Consider the following 13,795-nt stretch of genomic DNA (forward strand, 5'->3'; position numbering starts at 1 on the left):
ACAGAATTTCAATGAATTTGCAAAAAGTTTGAGCTCGCAGTTCAGTTAATCATCGCGCAGTGACTTAGGTAAATCCTTATTATGCGGATACTGCTATAATGAATATCATTTGTCTCTGAAGTGAAAAAAAAAAAAAATCTAACATTGTAACAAAGGGAATTTTGCACATTGACAACTGAAGGTCGTTTATGTCTGTACGGTGTTTCCATAGCCTTTAAGTCATTGCAGTGTTTGCAGAATAACCTAAAAGAAAAAAGGTCCTGCATTGTGTCTCATTTGAGTGTGTGTGTGTGTGTATGAGTCAGTCACGCCTCTTTATCTGCCTGCACATACGCACAGCCTATTGCCTTGAGACAAAAGGGGTCACACAGTTAACCATTGTTGCTGTGATGATGGACAGAAAACTGAAGACACAATGCACAAGGCAGCAGCCTGCAGGGACTGGCATAGACTAGCACCTCTCTCTCGAACACACAAACACAGAAAAAGAGCATGCACCACACTGCACTTTTACAAGACTCGCTGAAATCCTGTAATCCTTACTTACATGTTTTGTTTTTTTTTGTGGACCTACAGTATATACAGGGGTTGGACAAAATAATGGAAACACCTTCACCTCAAGATGATAATGCCCCGATCCATACAGCTAGAATTGTTAAAGAATGGCATGAGGAACATTCTAATGAAGTTGAGTATCTCGTATGGCCGGCACAGTCCCCAGACCTCAACATTATTGAGCATTTATGGTCAGTTTTAGAGATTCAAGTAAGACGTCGATTTCCACCGCCATCGTCTCTAAAAGAGTTGGAGGGTATTCTAACTGAAGAATGGCTTAAAATTCCTTTGGAAACAATTCACAAGTTGTATGAATCAATACCTCGGACAATTGAGGCTGTAACTGCCGCAAAAGGCGGGCCTACACCATATTAAATTATATTTTGTTGATTTTTTAAGGTGTTTCCATTATTTTGTCCAACCCCTGTAGTTGCAGTGGGTTCAGTGTTCATGCATGACAGCGTGAAGGGGCAACAGAGCCAAGAGCCAGGCATATCTGATTCAAAGGTTCCGTGAGGGGAAGATTTAAAGCTTTTCTGTTGGAGGAAATATGTGAACACAAAGAACAGGCAATAAACTACACAAATGTGTCAACGCGTAGAGCACAGCCGCCCTAGGAACAATTTCAGGAATAGTTTCATCATTGTTGTTGATGTAGTCTTGTTATTTACGTTCATTCAGTCATTGATTTTCCGAACTGCTTAACCCTCCAAAGGGTCAGTCATAGGGGTGCAGGCCAGAATATACACTGCAAAAAATCAAAATCTTACCAAGTGTATTTTTCTCATTTCTAGTCAAAATATGTCATCACACTTAAAATAAGACTTAATCACCTAAAGAGTAACTTTTCACTGAGATATAAGAACTTATTTTTGAGCAATAGATCTTGAAAATCTTATTTCAAGAAATCTTATGAAGATAATTTTCACTTGTTCCACTGGCAGATTTTTTTTTTTTTTTGCTTAATTTAAGATTTTTTTGCTTAATGCAACCAAAAAAAAAAAAAAATCCTCTATTGTTTGACCATATTGCTCCGTGAATTTGGCCAACAGAGTGTTCTGAAATGAGGGAAAATTAGAGCTTTTCTGCTGAACCATCATCAGTGGGCTAACTAAATTTTAACATATATTTAGCCAAGTATACAATAGGATTTTCAAGATCTATTGTCTAAAAATAAGCTCTTATATCTCACTGAAAAGTTACTCTTTAGGTGATTTTGTCTTATTTTAAGTCGGATATTTTGACTAGAAATGAGAAAAATACACTTGCTAAGATTTAGATTTTTGCAGTGCATATTGAATGAATTAATATATATATTTAAAATCAACTGAGTTGGTCGGACAGAGAGATGCTATGTATTTTTAATTGCAAGAAAAAAACATAAATGCACTGTATATACTTTGCTTATCGATGTAGTAAAAGCCCAGTTATTATTTTTGCTATTTTTGAGGTTGATGTCAGTATCAGTATTAGCGTAAAATATTTCCAAAATTGACATAATGCACACATACAGTCACGGAAAATATTATTAGACCACCCTTGTTTTCTTCAATTTCTTGTTCATTTTAATGCCTGGTACAACTAAAGGTACATTTGTTTGGACAAATATAATGATAACAAGAAAAATAGCTCATAAGAGTTTAATTCCAGAGCTGATATCTCGACATTTTCCATGTTTTCTTATAATAACCAAAAATCACTTCATTTCTTACATTATTAGCTATAGCATTGTACTGACAAAAACAGTGCTTTGAGGCATTCCATGTTTTGTCTTCTCTGTTTGAGTCACATGATACACACAGGAGTTAGTATTTGATTGCATAACCATTGTTTTTGATGACTTTGGTGGTCTAATAATTTTTTCCACAACTTTAAAATAATAATTCCTCAAATAAATAAAGAAAAACTCTAAACATTAAGCTTCTCTTCACTTATAGAAGTAATTTTCAGCCCCAAACTGGTTTATCTGTAACAGGCAAATCTATAGCTTATATTTTGTCTCGGATATTTCAACTATTCTGCATGCATTTTACTGATAATGCTTGTCGTGTTAAATATTGAGAAGGTCACATCCCAGTCTGCTGATATGGCAGATTGTGTCACGCTGACAATGTAGTCGAACACTCTCACCACATGCAAACAAGCAGACTCCGCTTCCACGCTAAAATAAACACTACACATTACAAATAAGATACAAAAATTGGTTTATTTCCAAATATATCCCTTTGCTTCCTATAAGACAAACAGTAATCGATAAATAAACGAAAAAAAACAAAACACGTAATTATTAAAAATCCTCATTGGCGTCCAAAATATGTCTCCACACAAGATAAGGGAATGATTGTAATGGAAGGTTCTGTACTTGAGATGCAATAAATCCACTCTTCTCTGTGCCGTTGGCAGTGCAGCTGAACTGATGTGTGAAGTGGTGCAATGCATGCACAACAAAGGGAGTGAATTACAGTATAACAAATTGCTTTAAAGTACTGAGGCCTGCAGGGGTGGATTTATAAAGAAAAAGTCACAGGAAAAAAAATACCTCAACATGTTGTCAATATTCTCGGATTCCTGTCTGGCTATTTTACCTTTGTCCGATATCTCTTATTTGTCCTTCACAGCATTTTCCACAAGAAGCTAACTAGTCCAGTATAAAGAAATGACAACATTTTTTGCATCGTGCCCATTCCTTCAGTCTCCGCCTCAACGTGACAAGCTGATTTTGAGCACAAGGACAAGGTTACAAGCCCTATGGGAGTGTGTTAAGGGTATAATGTTGCACTGCCTATGCCTCAGACAATATTGTGCCTTATTAATCATTGATCTGGTCGCTGGTGTTAGTTTCAGTGTTCTGGGGATTGTGTTCACAGTGCTAAGGTGATGATACAAGGTACTTTTAAGGCTAATGGCCATAGAATATATAGGTTGCAGCAGAACAGAACATGACCTTAAATTAGTATGATCAATGTGAAACCCTCTGAGATGCAGATGTTGACAGATGTGGTAAAATGTTCTGTTACATGTTTGAAAGAAGGAGTGTCTACTTCTAAATGAAAAGGTATACGTGCACAGCAAAAATCTAAATGTTACCCAGTGTATTTTTCTCATTTCTAGTCAAAATATGTCATCGCACTTAAAATAAGACATAATCGCCTAAAAAGTAACTTGTAAGTGTGATATAAGAGCTTATTTTCAGACAATACATCGTGAAAATCTTATTTCAAGAAATCTTACCAAGATAATTATCACTTGTTTCATTGGCAGATTTTTTTTTGCTCAATTCAAGATTTTTTTGCTTGATTCAAGATTTTTTTTTTTGTGCTTAATTCAAGCAAAAAAAAAAAAAAAATAAAAAAATCAATTTTAGATTTTTTTTTTGACTGAATTAAGCAAAAAAAATCTTGAAGAAAGATTTCTGTTCAAGAAATCTTACCACGATAATTGTCACTTGTTCCATTGGAAGATTATTTTTTGCTTAATTCCAGCAAAAAAAAAAAAAAAAATCAATTTTAGATTTTTTTTTTTTTTGTCTGAATTAAGCAAAAAAAAATCTTGAATTAAGCAAAAAAATCTTCCAATGGAACAGGTGACAATTATCTTGGTAAGATTTCTTGAAATAAGATTTTCAAGATCTATTGTCTAAAAATACATTCTTATATCTCCCTGAAAAGTTACTCTTTTGGTGATTATGTCTTATTTTAAGTGTGATGAGGTATTTTGACTAGAAATGAGAAAAAAGTAAGACATAATCACCTAAAGAGTAACTTTTCAGTGAGATATAAGAGCTTATTTTTAGACAACAGATCTTGAAAATCGTATTTCAAGAAATCTTACCAAGAAAATTTTCAGTTGATTCATTGGCAGATTTTTTTTTGCTCAATTCAAGATTTTTTTGCTTGATTCAAGCAAAAAAAAAAAAAATAAAAAAATCAATTTTAGATTTTTTTTTTGACTGAATTAAGCAAAAAAAATCTTGAAGAAAGATTTCTGTTCAAGAAATCTTACCACGATAATTGTCACTTGTTCCATTGGAAGATTATTTTTTGCTTAATTCCAGCAAAAAAAAAAAAAAAATCAATTTTAGATTTTTTTTTTTTTGTCTGAATTAAGCAAAAAAAAATCTTGAATTAAGCAAAAAAAATCTTCCAATGGAACAGGTGACAATTATCTTGGTAAGATTTCTTGAAATAAGATTTTCAAGATCTATTGTCTAAAAATACATTCTTATATCTCCCTGAAAAGTTACTCTTTTGGTGATTATGTCTTATTTTAAGTGTGATGAGGTATTTTGACTAGAAATGAGAAAAAAGTAAGACATAATCACCTAAAGAGTAACTTTTCAGTGAGATATAAGAGCTTATTTTAGACAACAGATCTTGAAAATCGTATTTCAAGAAATCTTACCAAGAAAATTTTCAGTTGATTCATTGGCAGATTTTTTTTTGCTCAATTCAAGATTTTTTTGCTTGATTCAAGCAAAAAAAAAAAAAAAAATCAATTTTAGATTTTTCTTTTGTCTGAATTAAGCAAAAAAAAAAAAAAAAAATCTTGAATTAAGCAAAAAAAATCTTTCAATGGAACAAGTGACAATTATCTTGGTAAGATTTCTTGAAATAACATTTTCAAGATCCATTGTCTAAAAATACATTCTTATATCTCCCTGAAAAGTTACTCTTTAGGTAATTATGTCTTATTTTAAGTGTGATGAGATATTTTGACTAGAAATGAGAAAAAAGTAAGATATAATCACCTAAAGAGTAACTTTTCAGTGCGATATAAGAGCTTATTTTTAGACAATAAATCGTGAAAATCGTATTTCAAGAAATCTTACCACTATTTCCATTGGCAGATTTTTTTTCTTAATTCAACATTTTTTTTTGCTTAATTCAGACAGAAAAAAAATCTAAAATAATTTTTTTTGGCTTGAATTAAGCAAAAAAATTCTTGAATTAAGCAAAAAAAAAAAAATAAAATCTTGAATTAAGCAAAAAAATCTGCCAATGGAACAAGTGAAAATTATCTTGGTAAGATCTATTGTCTAAAAAATAAGTTCTCATATCCCACTTACAACTTACTTTTTAGGTGATTAAGTCTGACTTTAAATGTGGTGAGATATTTTGACTAGAAATTAGAAAAATAAACTTGGTAAGGTTTTGATTTTTGCAGTGTGTCTCGCTACTTTAACAAAAAAGAAAAATCTTCTTTCTGCAATTTCGCATCCATTTGAGAGGTCAAACTAACAGACTCCCATCCCATCACCATTTATGGCACTACATAATCTGTTGGTTTACCACATTGTAGAAATCACATTCTCAGTTGACTAGATAAGTCCCGAAAATATTTCTGTTTTTAAATATTGCTGTTTCATTTTCTGAGATTTGTTATGATTTTGTCCTAATTAACCTTCCAGGATATGCCATTAAATCTGAGCAAATGTGAGGTTTAGCAGAAGCAAAACAAGTTCATGATTATTCGTGTATTAAAAACCCTTATTTCGAGTCCTCCTGAGGGACCCTTAAAAAGAAAATCACAGGTCAGAGGTGATGCAACAGCCTTTCCCGTCTGAGGTGAGCGCGTCTTAAAGGAAGGGGGACGACGATCATGATGATGATGTCTCCGTTTTGTTCGGGGCGGGGTCAGTTTTATGCATTTCCCTGCGTTTGTCCTCTGCTGTCCCTTGCAGGCAGGGAGTCGGAGAAACAGAGAGAGGAGGGAGGGGGAGGAGAGAGGAGAGAGAGAGAGGAAGACAGACAGAAAGAGAAATATCCATTCGTCTAGCAGCATCTGTGCCCTTTAGTTTGTCCGGAGCTGGTAATCTGCCAAGAAATGTAACAGCACAGCATTAACACGCAACTTTCTTCCCCTCATCACCCCTGCACATCACATCACTGCCAATAAAAGCCCTATTAAATCCCTAAACAAGATTTGTACTAATACTTGCTGCAGTGCTGCTCCACTAAATCAATTTACCAATACTTAACGCACTGAGCGTCTGGATGGAGATGCTGGATTATGACATTGTTTATATGCATCCAAAAATGACTAATTAAAGAGCACAATGTGATGAGAAGTATGTGGATACCTGAGACTGGGGTTTACAGGGTGGGGAAGCAAAATTTACAATATTTTGAGACAGGGATTGAAAGACAGTGTATGATCAATTAGTTTATTGAAAGTCATGACAATTTATTTGCCACAAGAAAACTGACATAATAGAAAATGTTTTTATTCTATGTGTCCTCCTTTCTCAATAACTGCCTTCACACGCTTCCTGAAACTTGCGCAAGTGTTCCTCAAATATTCGGGTGACAACTTCTCCCATTCTTCTTTCATAGTATCTTCCAGACTTTCTCGTAATAGTTTTGCTCATAGTCATTCTCTTCTTTCCATTATAAACAGTCTTTATGGACACTCCAACTATTTTTGAAATCTCCTTTGGTGTGACGAGTGCATTCAGCAAATCACACACTCTTTGACGTTTGCTTTCCTGATTACTCATATGGGCAAAAGTTTCTGAAAAGGTATGGATAATAGTGTTAGGTATGATTATGACATCAATATATGTTTGGTTTCAAAACAATTGACGTAGTGCCTGCTAAGAAAAAACAACTAAATGTTCATTGTAAATTTTGATTCCCCACCCTGTATATATGGGGCTGCTCAGAGAGATGTATATATTGCAAAAACATTTCAATTTTTTTTCAATCAAAGCAATGATCAAATCCACAGCCTGATGATTTCTGGGAATAGTGTGGAATCACTGGGTTTGTTTTCAGCACCGTTGGTACTTTCAAGAAGTTTTAGTCACATTGTACTCGTATTATGTCATTTAATTTTAATGAAATAGCCGCATGTAACATTAACCCATAAAGACCCTAACAGCCACCGGTGACCAGACCCATCTACTGATCTAAACTGTTTAATACCTGTTGATCCACTCATTCTGTCAATACATGTAAATAACTGGTGTAAAATACAGTTTGTCGTCTTTTCGTGGTCATCACATATGACCCATTTGAACGTTCAGAGGCTCCATAGTTACCGTGGAAACACAGTCATCTTCTACAACGTGAATTCACCGGTAAAACACATGGAGTCGAATGGAGACACTTTGTTTACGTTCAGCTAACGTTATCTTTGCTGAAAATGTCAGTTTTTCTTCAGTTTTTTCCAATTTCTGACATAATGACCCTCAACTTTAATCTAAGCTTTTGTGAACATCTCTGTGATCAGTAAATTTAATTATAATTTAGAATTAAAAATACCTGATTTTCAGTGAAAAAGTGCAAAATAAAGAGGATAATGTTACAATAAATGGTGTTAAATTACTTAAGAAAGGTGAAATATTGAGGAAAAATTCATAAAAGTCGGCCTGGGTCTTTACGGGTTTAAAAACACTAAAGCCAAATGATATTGTTGAAGGAAAATTTATTTACAGTGAATTGAATAGGACATGGATTGTTTTTACCTACAGGATGTGTGATGTGCATTATGTAAAAAGCTTTATCATATTATAAATCTCTTATATCATTCAAGGTCCTTTAATCTCGCATTGCAAATAAGCTCTTTAGTAATAAGTTTATAATAGAAATCAATGATAAAATTCAAAGAAATAAAAAGCTTTTGGATGCATGTCTATTTTGATGTAATAACCTTTGAATTTACTCTTAGTTTTTATGAACATCTACACGATTAGTGAACTAAATAGAGGAAAATACACTGAAAAATTTAAAACACAAAGGATGATATTATCATAAATGGTGATAAATCATTTAAAAATGCTTAAATATATTTTAAAAAATCATTTGGGAACTGCCACAAATGTAGCACTGGGTCTTTATGGGTTAACATTATACGGGATGAATACTACTGACAGGCTGGATAATGAAACCAGAAACACAATTATATTTTGTATTCCTCTGAATTTGAAAGTTGTCTGTCATTTTTGGCCATAATGCAGCATACACCTGGTTATTTTAGTTATTTTCCTGACGTTACAGCTTTAAAATTGAAGGTCATATGATGTTTTTGGGGGACACAGTGGTGCAGTAGTTGGCATTTTCACCTCGCAGCAAGAAGGTCCTGATTGTGACTTCCTCCACCGTCCAAAAACACACATCTTAAAAAGTTAATTAATCAACCCATATCGCCTGTAGGTGTGAATGTGAGTGAATCATTTTTCCATCCATGGTGTACCCTGCCTTCACCCGTTGGTAGCTGGGCTGGGCTCTGGCATCCCCGTGAAAATGCATGGATGGATTTGATGTTTATCAGAGTTTCAGCCCAGGTTCTTCTAATACAGTGGAGGCAGCAAATGATGACCATATTTTTTAATAAAACAAATGAGATACACAACCTGGCCAAAAGAAACAAACCCTAACCTGGATTTTGCAGAAGAAATAAGTAATGTTTCAACTGCAACAAGTCATTTAACTAACAGACGGAGGCACAGATGGATGGAAGCTTTATTAATCCCAAAGGAAGTTGTGTAGTCTGCCGGTCTCATACACACATCACAGATGTAGAAAGAGATAAAAAGGAGGCAGACTACATAAATTTACATCACTGTATAAAAAAAAAATATAACAGCTATGAAGAATAAAAGCAATAAAAATTGCACTCAGCGGGCTTACATGACACTTCAAAAAACAATTATTGCATTAGTCCGACAAAAATTGGACTTTAAAAGTACACGTAAACACCTTAACTTGACTAAAATCAAAGTTCTAACAAGTGGTGCCAGACACAACAAACCCCGCCCCTCGCATGTATTGTAGCTTATTTTGGCATCGAACCAGCTGATGTCATCATGTCTATGCGTGTGGTGATGTCAGCATGTCAACTGCCTCTATATATGTGCCAAGTTTGAAGTAAATTGAAAGAAAATTGATATTTTTATAGACATTAGAAATTTTGCCAATTACAAGTAAATGGGAGGAAAAAAAAAGATTTGAGAAATTGGAATTTTGAACTACTTTTCCCAAAACGTAACCAAATCTATTCTGGGTCACTGGCAATCTATAAACCAAATTTGGTATGAATTCAACCAATAGTTTTGCTGCTACAGACATTTGAAATTTCGCCAATTATAAGTGAATGGGGAAAAAAAAAAAGATTTTAAAAATTCATAAAAAATTGTAACTCTGACCTACTGTTCCCAAAATATAATGAGATCTATTCTGGGTCATTGGTAATCTATAAACCAAATTTGGTATGAATTCAACCAATAGTTTTACTGCTAGAGTGTTAACAAAGAAACAAACAAAGTAACAAACCGAACCAACAAAAACAATACCCCTTGCCTCCCCTTTTGGAGGGGGGGGCAGGGTAATAATCAGACTAACACACCTAGATAATGTAGTTGAAAGTCAATCTACTCCTGCATGTATGAAGACTGGTTGGACTGAATGGGATGAGGTGTAACCCTAAAAAGTTAAAGAGCCATTAAGGAACCAACAAATTTACCATTTCCATCCTACCCCCACCTCCTCTCCAAGCAATAATGTTGTGCAACCGGAAAGCACGTGGTACAAAAGAGATCCTGAGTCTGTCAGCGGAACATCTGTGATGCAATAAGGAGCTTATCACTTCTTAAATAACTATTCATTTTTAAGAGATAAGGATTGTGCAATTTCAAAATTCATCATGAAACAGTGGTTTCATGAAGCACCAGACATTATTTGGACCCATTTGAGAATCTTTGGGATGTGCAGGAGAGGACTTCAAAAAGCTGTTGGACTCTCCATCCAGGGAACCCTGGGGTCTTAAAAAGTCTTGAATTTACAAATCTGCATTTAATCCCTTAAAAAAGTCTTTAAAAAGGTATTAATTTGATATGGTAGCTTTTGCATGCTATATTGTGTTTAAATGTGTCTGTTAAATGTCTGAGCTACAAAGAAAGTAACGTTAGTCGACTCAGTTCCAACCTAACAATTTATATTTAAATTAGGAACCAATTATTGCTAACTTTGCAGCCCCCGGTGAGAATTGAGGCATTGGAAGTAAATAAATGCATTTCCCTAAACTTGAGAAATCGCACATTTTTACCAATATGACCATGAAGTAGTCTTAAATTTAACTTGTAGAAACCTGTAGGAACCCTGTCCATCATCAACACAAGATCTGGGACAAAAATGAACACAGCTACGGACTGAAATAAATGTCATTTAGTTCATAAGCATTCCATGACATAAACAATGTGTGATCAAAGCTAAAGGTGATCCAGTTAAATGTACATATTCTACATATAATACCTACAACAGACACATTGTGGAAAAGGGTTTAGTTGCCCACAAGTTTCTGAGGATAATGTGAATATTTCTGTCTACAAATGCATTACATCATTCATGAAATATAAATGATAGGATCAGGTTCTCTGCAGGTTTCAACACATTCAACACTTTTAAGATCTGTATGAATATACAGTCATGGAAAAAATAATTAGACCACCCTTGTTTTCTTCAGTTTCTTGTTCATTTTAATGCCTGGTACAACTAAAGGTACATTTGTTTGGACGAATATAATGAAAACAACAAAAATAGCTCATAAGAGTTTAATTTCAGAGCTGATATCTATCCATTTTCCATGGTTTTCTTGATAATAACCAAAATCACCTATGTACTTACATCAATATCTATGGCATTGTACTGACAAAAACAGTGCTTGTAGGCATTCCATGTTTTCTTTTCTGTCTGTTTTAGTCACATGATACACAGGAGTTAGTATTTGATTGCATAACCATTGTTTTTGATGGTCTAATCATTTTTTCCATGACTGTATTTCAGACGTTGTCCTGAAGATGCTTGTATCAGAAAAACAGGTTCAAATCGTCTCACTTGTCCTCACTGGCTTTACCTACATTTACGTCATTTTAACATGTCAAATGATCGGATTTCAGTCTTTAAGTACCCATGGAAACCCGGAGCATCACCATTCAGGGATCATGTGACCGCCAGGATTAGAAGTGGATCAGTATAAACATCCATCTGCAGTGTAACGGTAGCTGATGTGACAGGCTGGTATTAGTGAAGTCCTCTCTTACCGCTGTACAGTATGAGCACTAAATGCCTGTTCATCACTCATTAATAAGTCAGCACAGTCATTCCACAGTATCAGGGTATTGTTTTATCAGTGTGAGTGTGTCTATGTGTGATGCTGAGTGAAATGTGAGCGTCCCTGTCCTCCCTCCCTGTGTTGCTGATGATAACAATAAGAGAAAGGTGATAGCTTTCTCTCCAGTCCCCCTAACTTCATCACTCTTCTTGCTCTCACTTTCCTGTCCTCACCCGCCCCTCCACCCCCCACCCCCACCCCCACTTCCTTGCTGATGTTACAGCAAGCCGATAGTAACCTTGGCGTTCGCTGAGTGGCACACTGGGAGCCTCCTGGCACCCGATGGCATCATTCAACCTCCACAGCCCCCCGACTCGTACCCGACGCGACCAGGTAATGGATATGATGGATGTGACACAGTACGGTTCATTCCTAGGGCGCATGGCAGGCATGACACTTCTCTTTTCTGGCTGAGGTCCAGTGGATGTATTGGACCTCCATCTCCATATGATTTCCATTCACCCCCCACCCCTACCCCTCACCTCTTATCTAAAGTATCCAGGCGATTCATGCTGCAGTGCTTTCAATATACAAGAGGAATATATAATGATGTTGTAAAGTGTGTTCCTCTGGTTAGTTGCATAATACATGTTAAAATATAATAAACAAAACCAACAATCCCCACAGTTCTCTCTGACTTATGATAGATGTGACACAAATGGGTTCATTCCCAGGGTAACAGCTGAATCACAACAACTAAACACAATAGCTGTGCTCAACATTTTTCTTTTTCTTGCATTTCCATGACTTCACAGTAGCAGCCCCTTCTTTTTAAAAATTTGGATAACTAAAGCGTATCGTATTTTGCTGTGGGCCGAGATGGGGAATCATGAACCGCAGCTAGCAGGCTTGTAAAGTTTCTATCCTTGGCATTCAGCATGGTGTCATTTTAAGCCCCCGAGGCCATGGCTCATGGTGACAGAACCAGGTAATGGATATGATGGATGCTGTACAGCTGGGTTCATTCCTAGGGCGCACACTTAATAATGATACTGACTGATTCTGACACTGCCCTCGTAGGGAAATCGTCATATTTAACCGCGTGGTAACGTCATGGATACTTAAGTGTTGACACATCCTGCTATGATGGATGTTCAATTGAAATTTACTCACCTTAAGATATAGAAAGAAACACAGAACCTTGCATATATGTTATATGTTGTGCATTATTCAGCTTTTTTCTACTGTATCTTTTTTTTCCCCTTGAAGAGATGCTGTTGTCAGTCAAATCCCATCAAACCTCATCTGCACAGATCTGATGAAACAGCTCTTCTTTTTGTGCCTTTTGAGCTTTAATGCTGCGTTCCAGGTAGGTTTTTGAGCCCGTAAGTGTCACGACTTCAAAACACGACTCACGACTTTCTAACGTTCCAGGCAAGTCATACCAAACTGCCTGAGCGCAAGGAATTGTGGTAGCTAGATGTAAACAAAGCAGCATGGCAGACCGTATGGATTATTCAGCTTTTTTCTACTGTATCTTTTTTTTCCTTGAAGAGATGCTGTTGTCAGTCAATTCCCATCAAACCACACCTGCACAGATCTGATGGAGCAGCTTCTTTTTTGTGCCTTTTGAGCTTTAATGCTGCGTTCCAGGCAGGTTTTTCAGCCCGTAAGTGTCACGACTTCAAACCATGACTCACGACTTTCTAATGTTCCAGACAAGTCTGAGCGCAAGGAATTGTGGTAGCTAGATGTAAACAAACCAGCATGGTGGACCGTACAGAGTTTATGGTAATTTACAATCATTTCTATCACCAGAGGTGCTTGCTCTTTGCTTATTTGAGGGAAACAGAGGAGTGAAAATGGCGCATAAGGCAAGAGAAGCTATTATACCTTTTATGTTACGTTATTTGTATATCTGGATACGTATTTGGTGTTAATTGTCTTGTCCTAACGCTAGAGCAGCTGTTGATTATGCATAACATTTGCAGATAAATTACGCTAGAGCAATACTTTGCTTTAATAAAGAATTTTGCATAAACACTGCATCCATGGGGGCCGCTATTGTTGTTTCACAGGCTACGTGACGTCAGAGCTCGGAACTGGGAGTACATCGATCTAGTACGAGGTGGAAGTCAGGGGTTTGACTGTCATTCCAGTGCATTTTCACTAGTAGAAGGTTGGAAAAACA

General features: G+C 35.8%; 1 protein-coding gene across 1 annotated transcript in view; it reads right to left on the bottom strand.

Moving 5' to 3' along the window:
• Positions 1 to 5,904: 5,904 nt before the first annotated feature.
• ap1m3 (adaptor related protein complex 1 subunit mu 3) overlaps positions 5,905 to 13,795 on the bottom strand; it is a 41,737-nt gene continuing 33,846 nt past the window's right edge. The window contains exon 12 of the mRNA XM_030132200.1: positions 5,905 to 6,368. Coding sequence (XP_029988060.1) covers positions 6,346 to 6,368 — 23 coding nt within the window. The 3' untranslated portion in view covers positions 5,905 to 6,345. The remainder of the gene's footprint in view (positions 6,369 to 13,795) is intronic.

This window comes from Sphaeramia orbicularis, chromosome 4, assembly GCF_902148855.1.
Source record: "Sphaeramia orbicularis chromosome 4, fSphaOr1.1, whole genome shotgun sequence".
Classification (NCBI taxonomy): Eukaryota; Metazoa; Chordata; class Actinopteri; order Kurtiformes; family Apogonidae; genus Sphaeramia; species Sphaeramia orbicularis.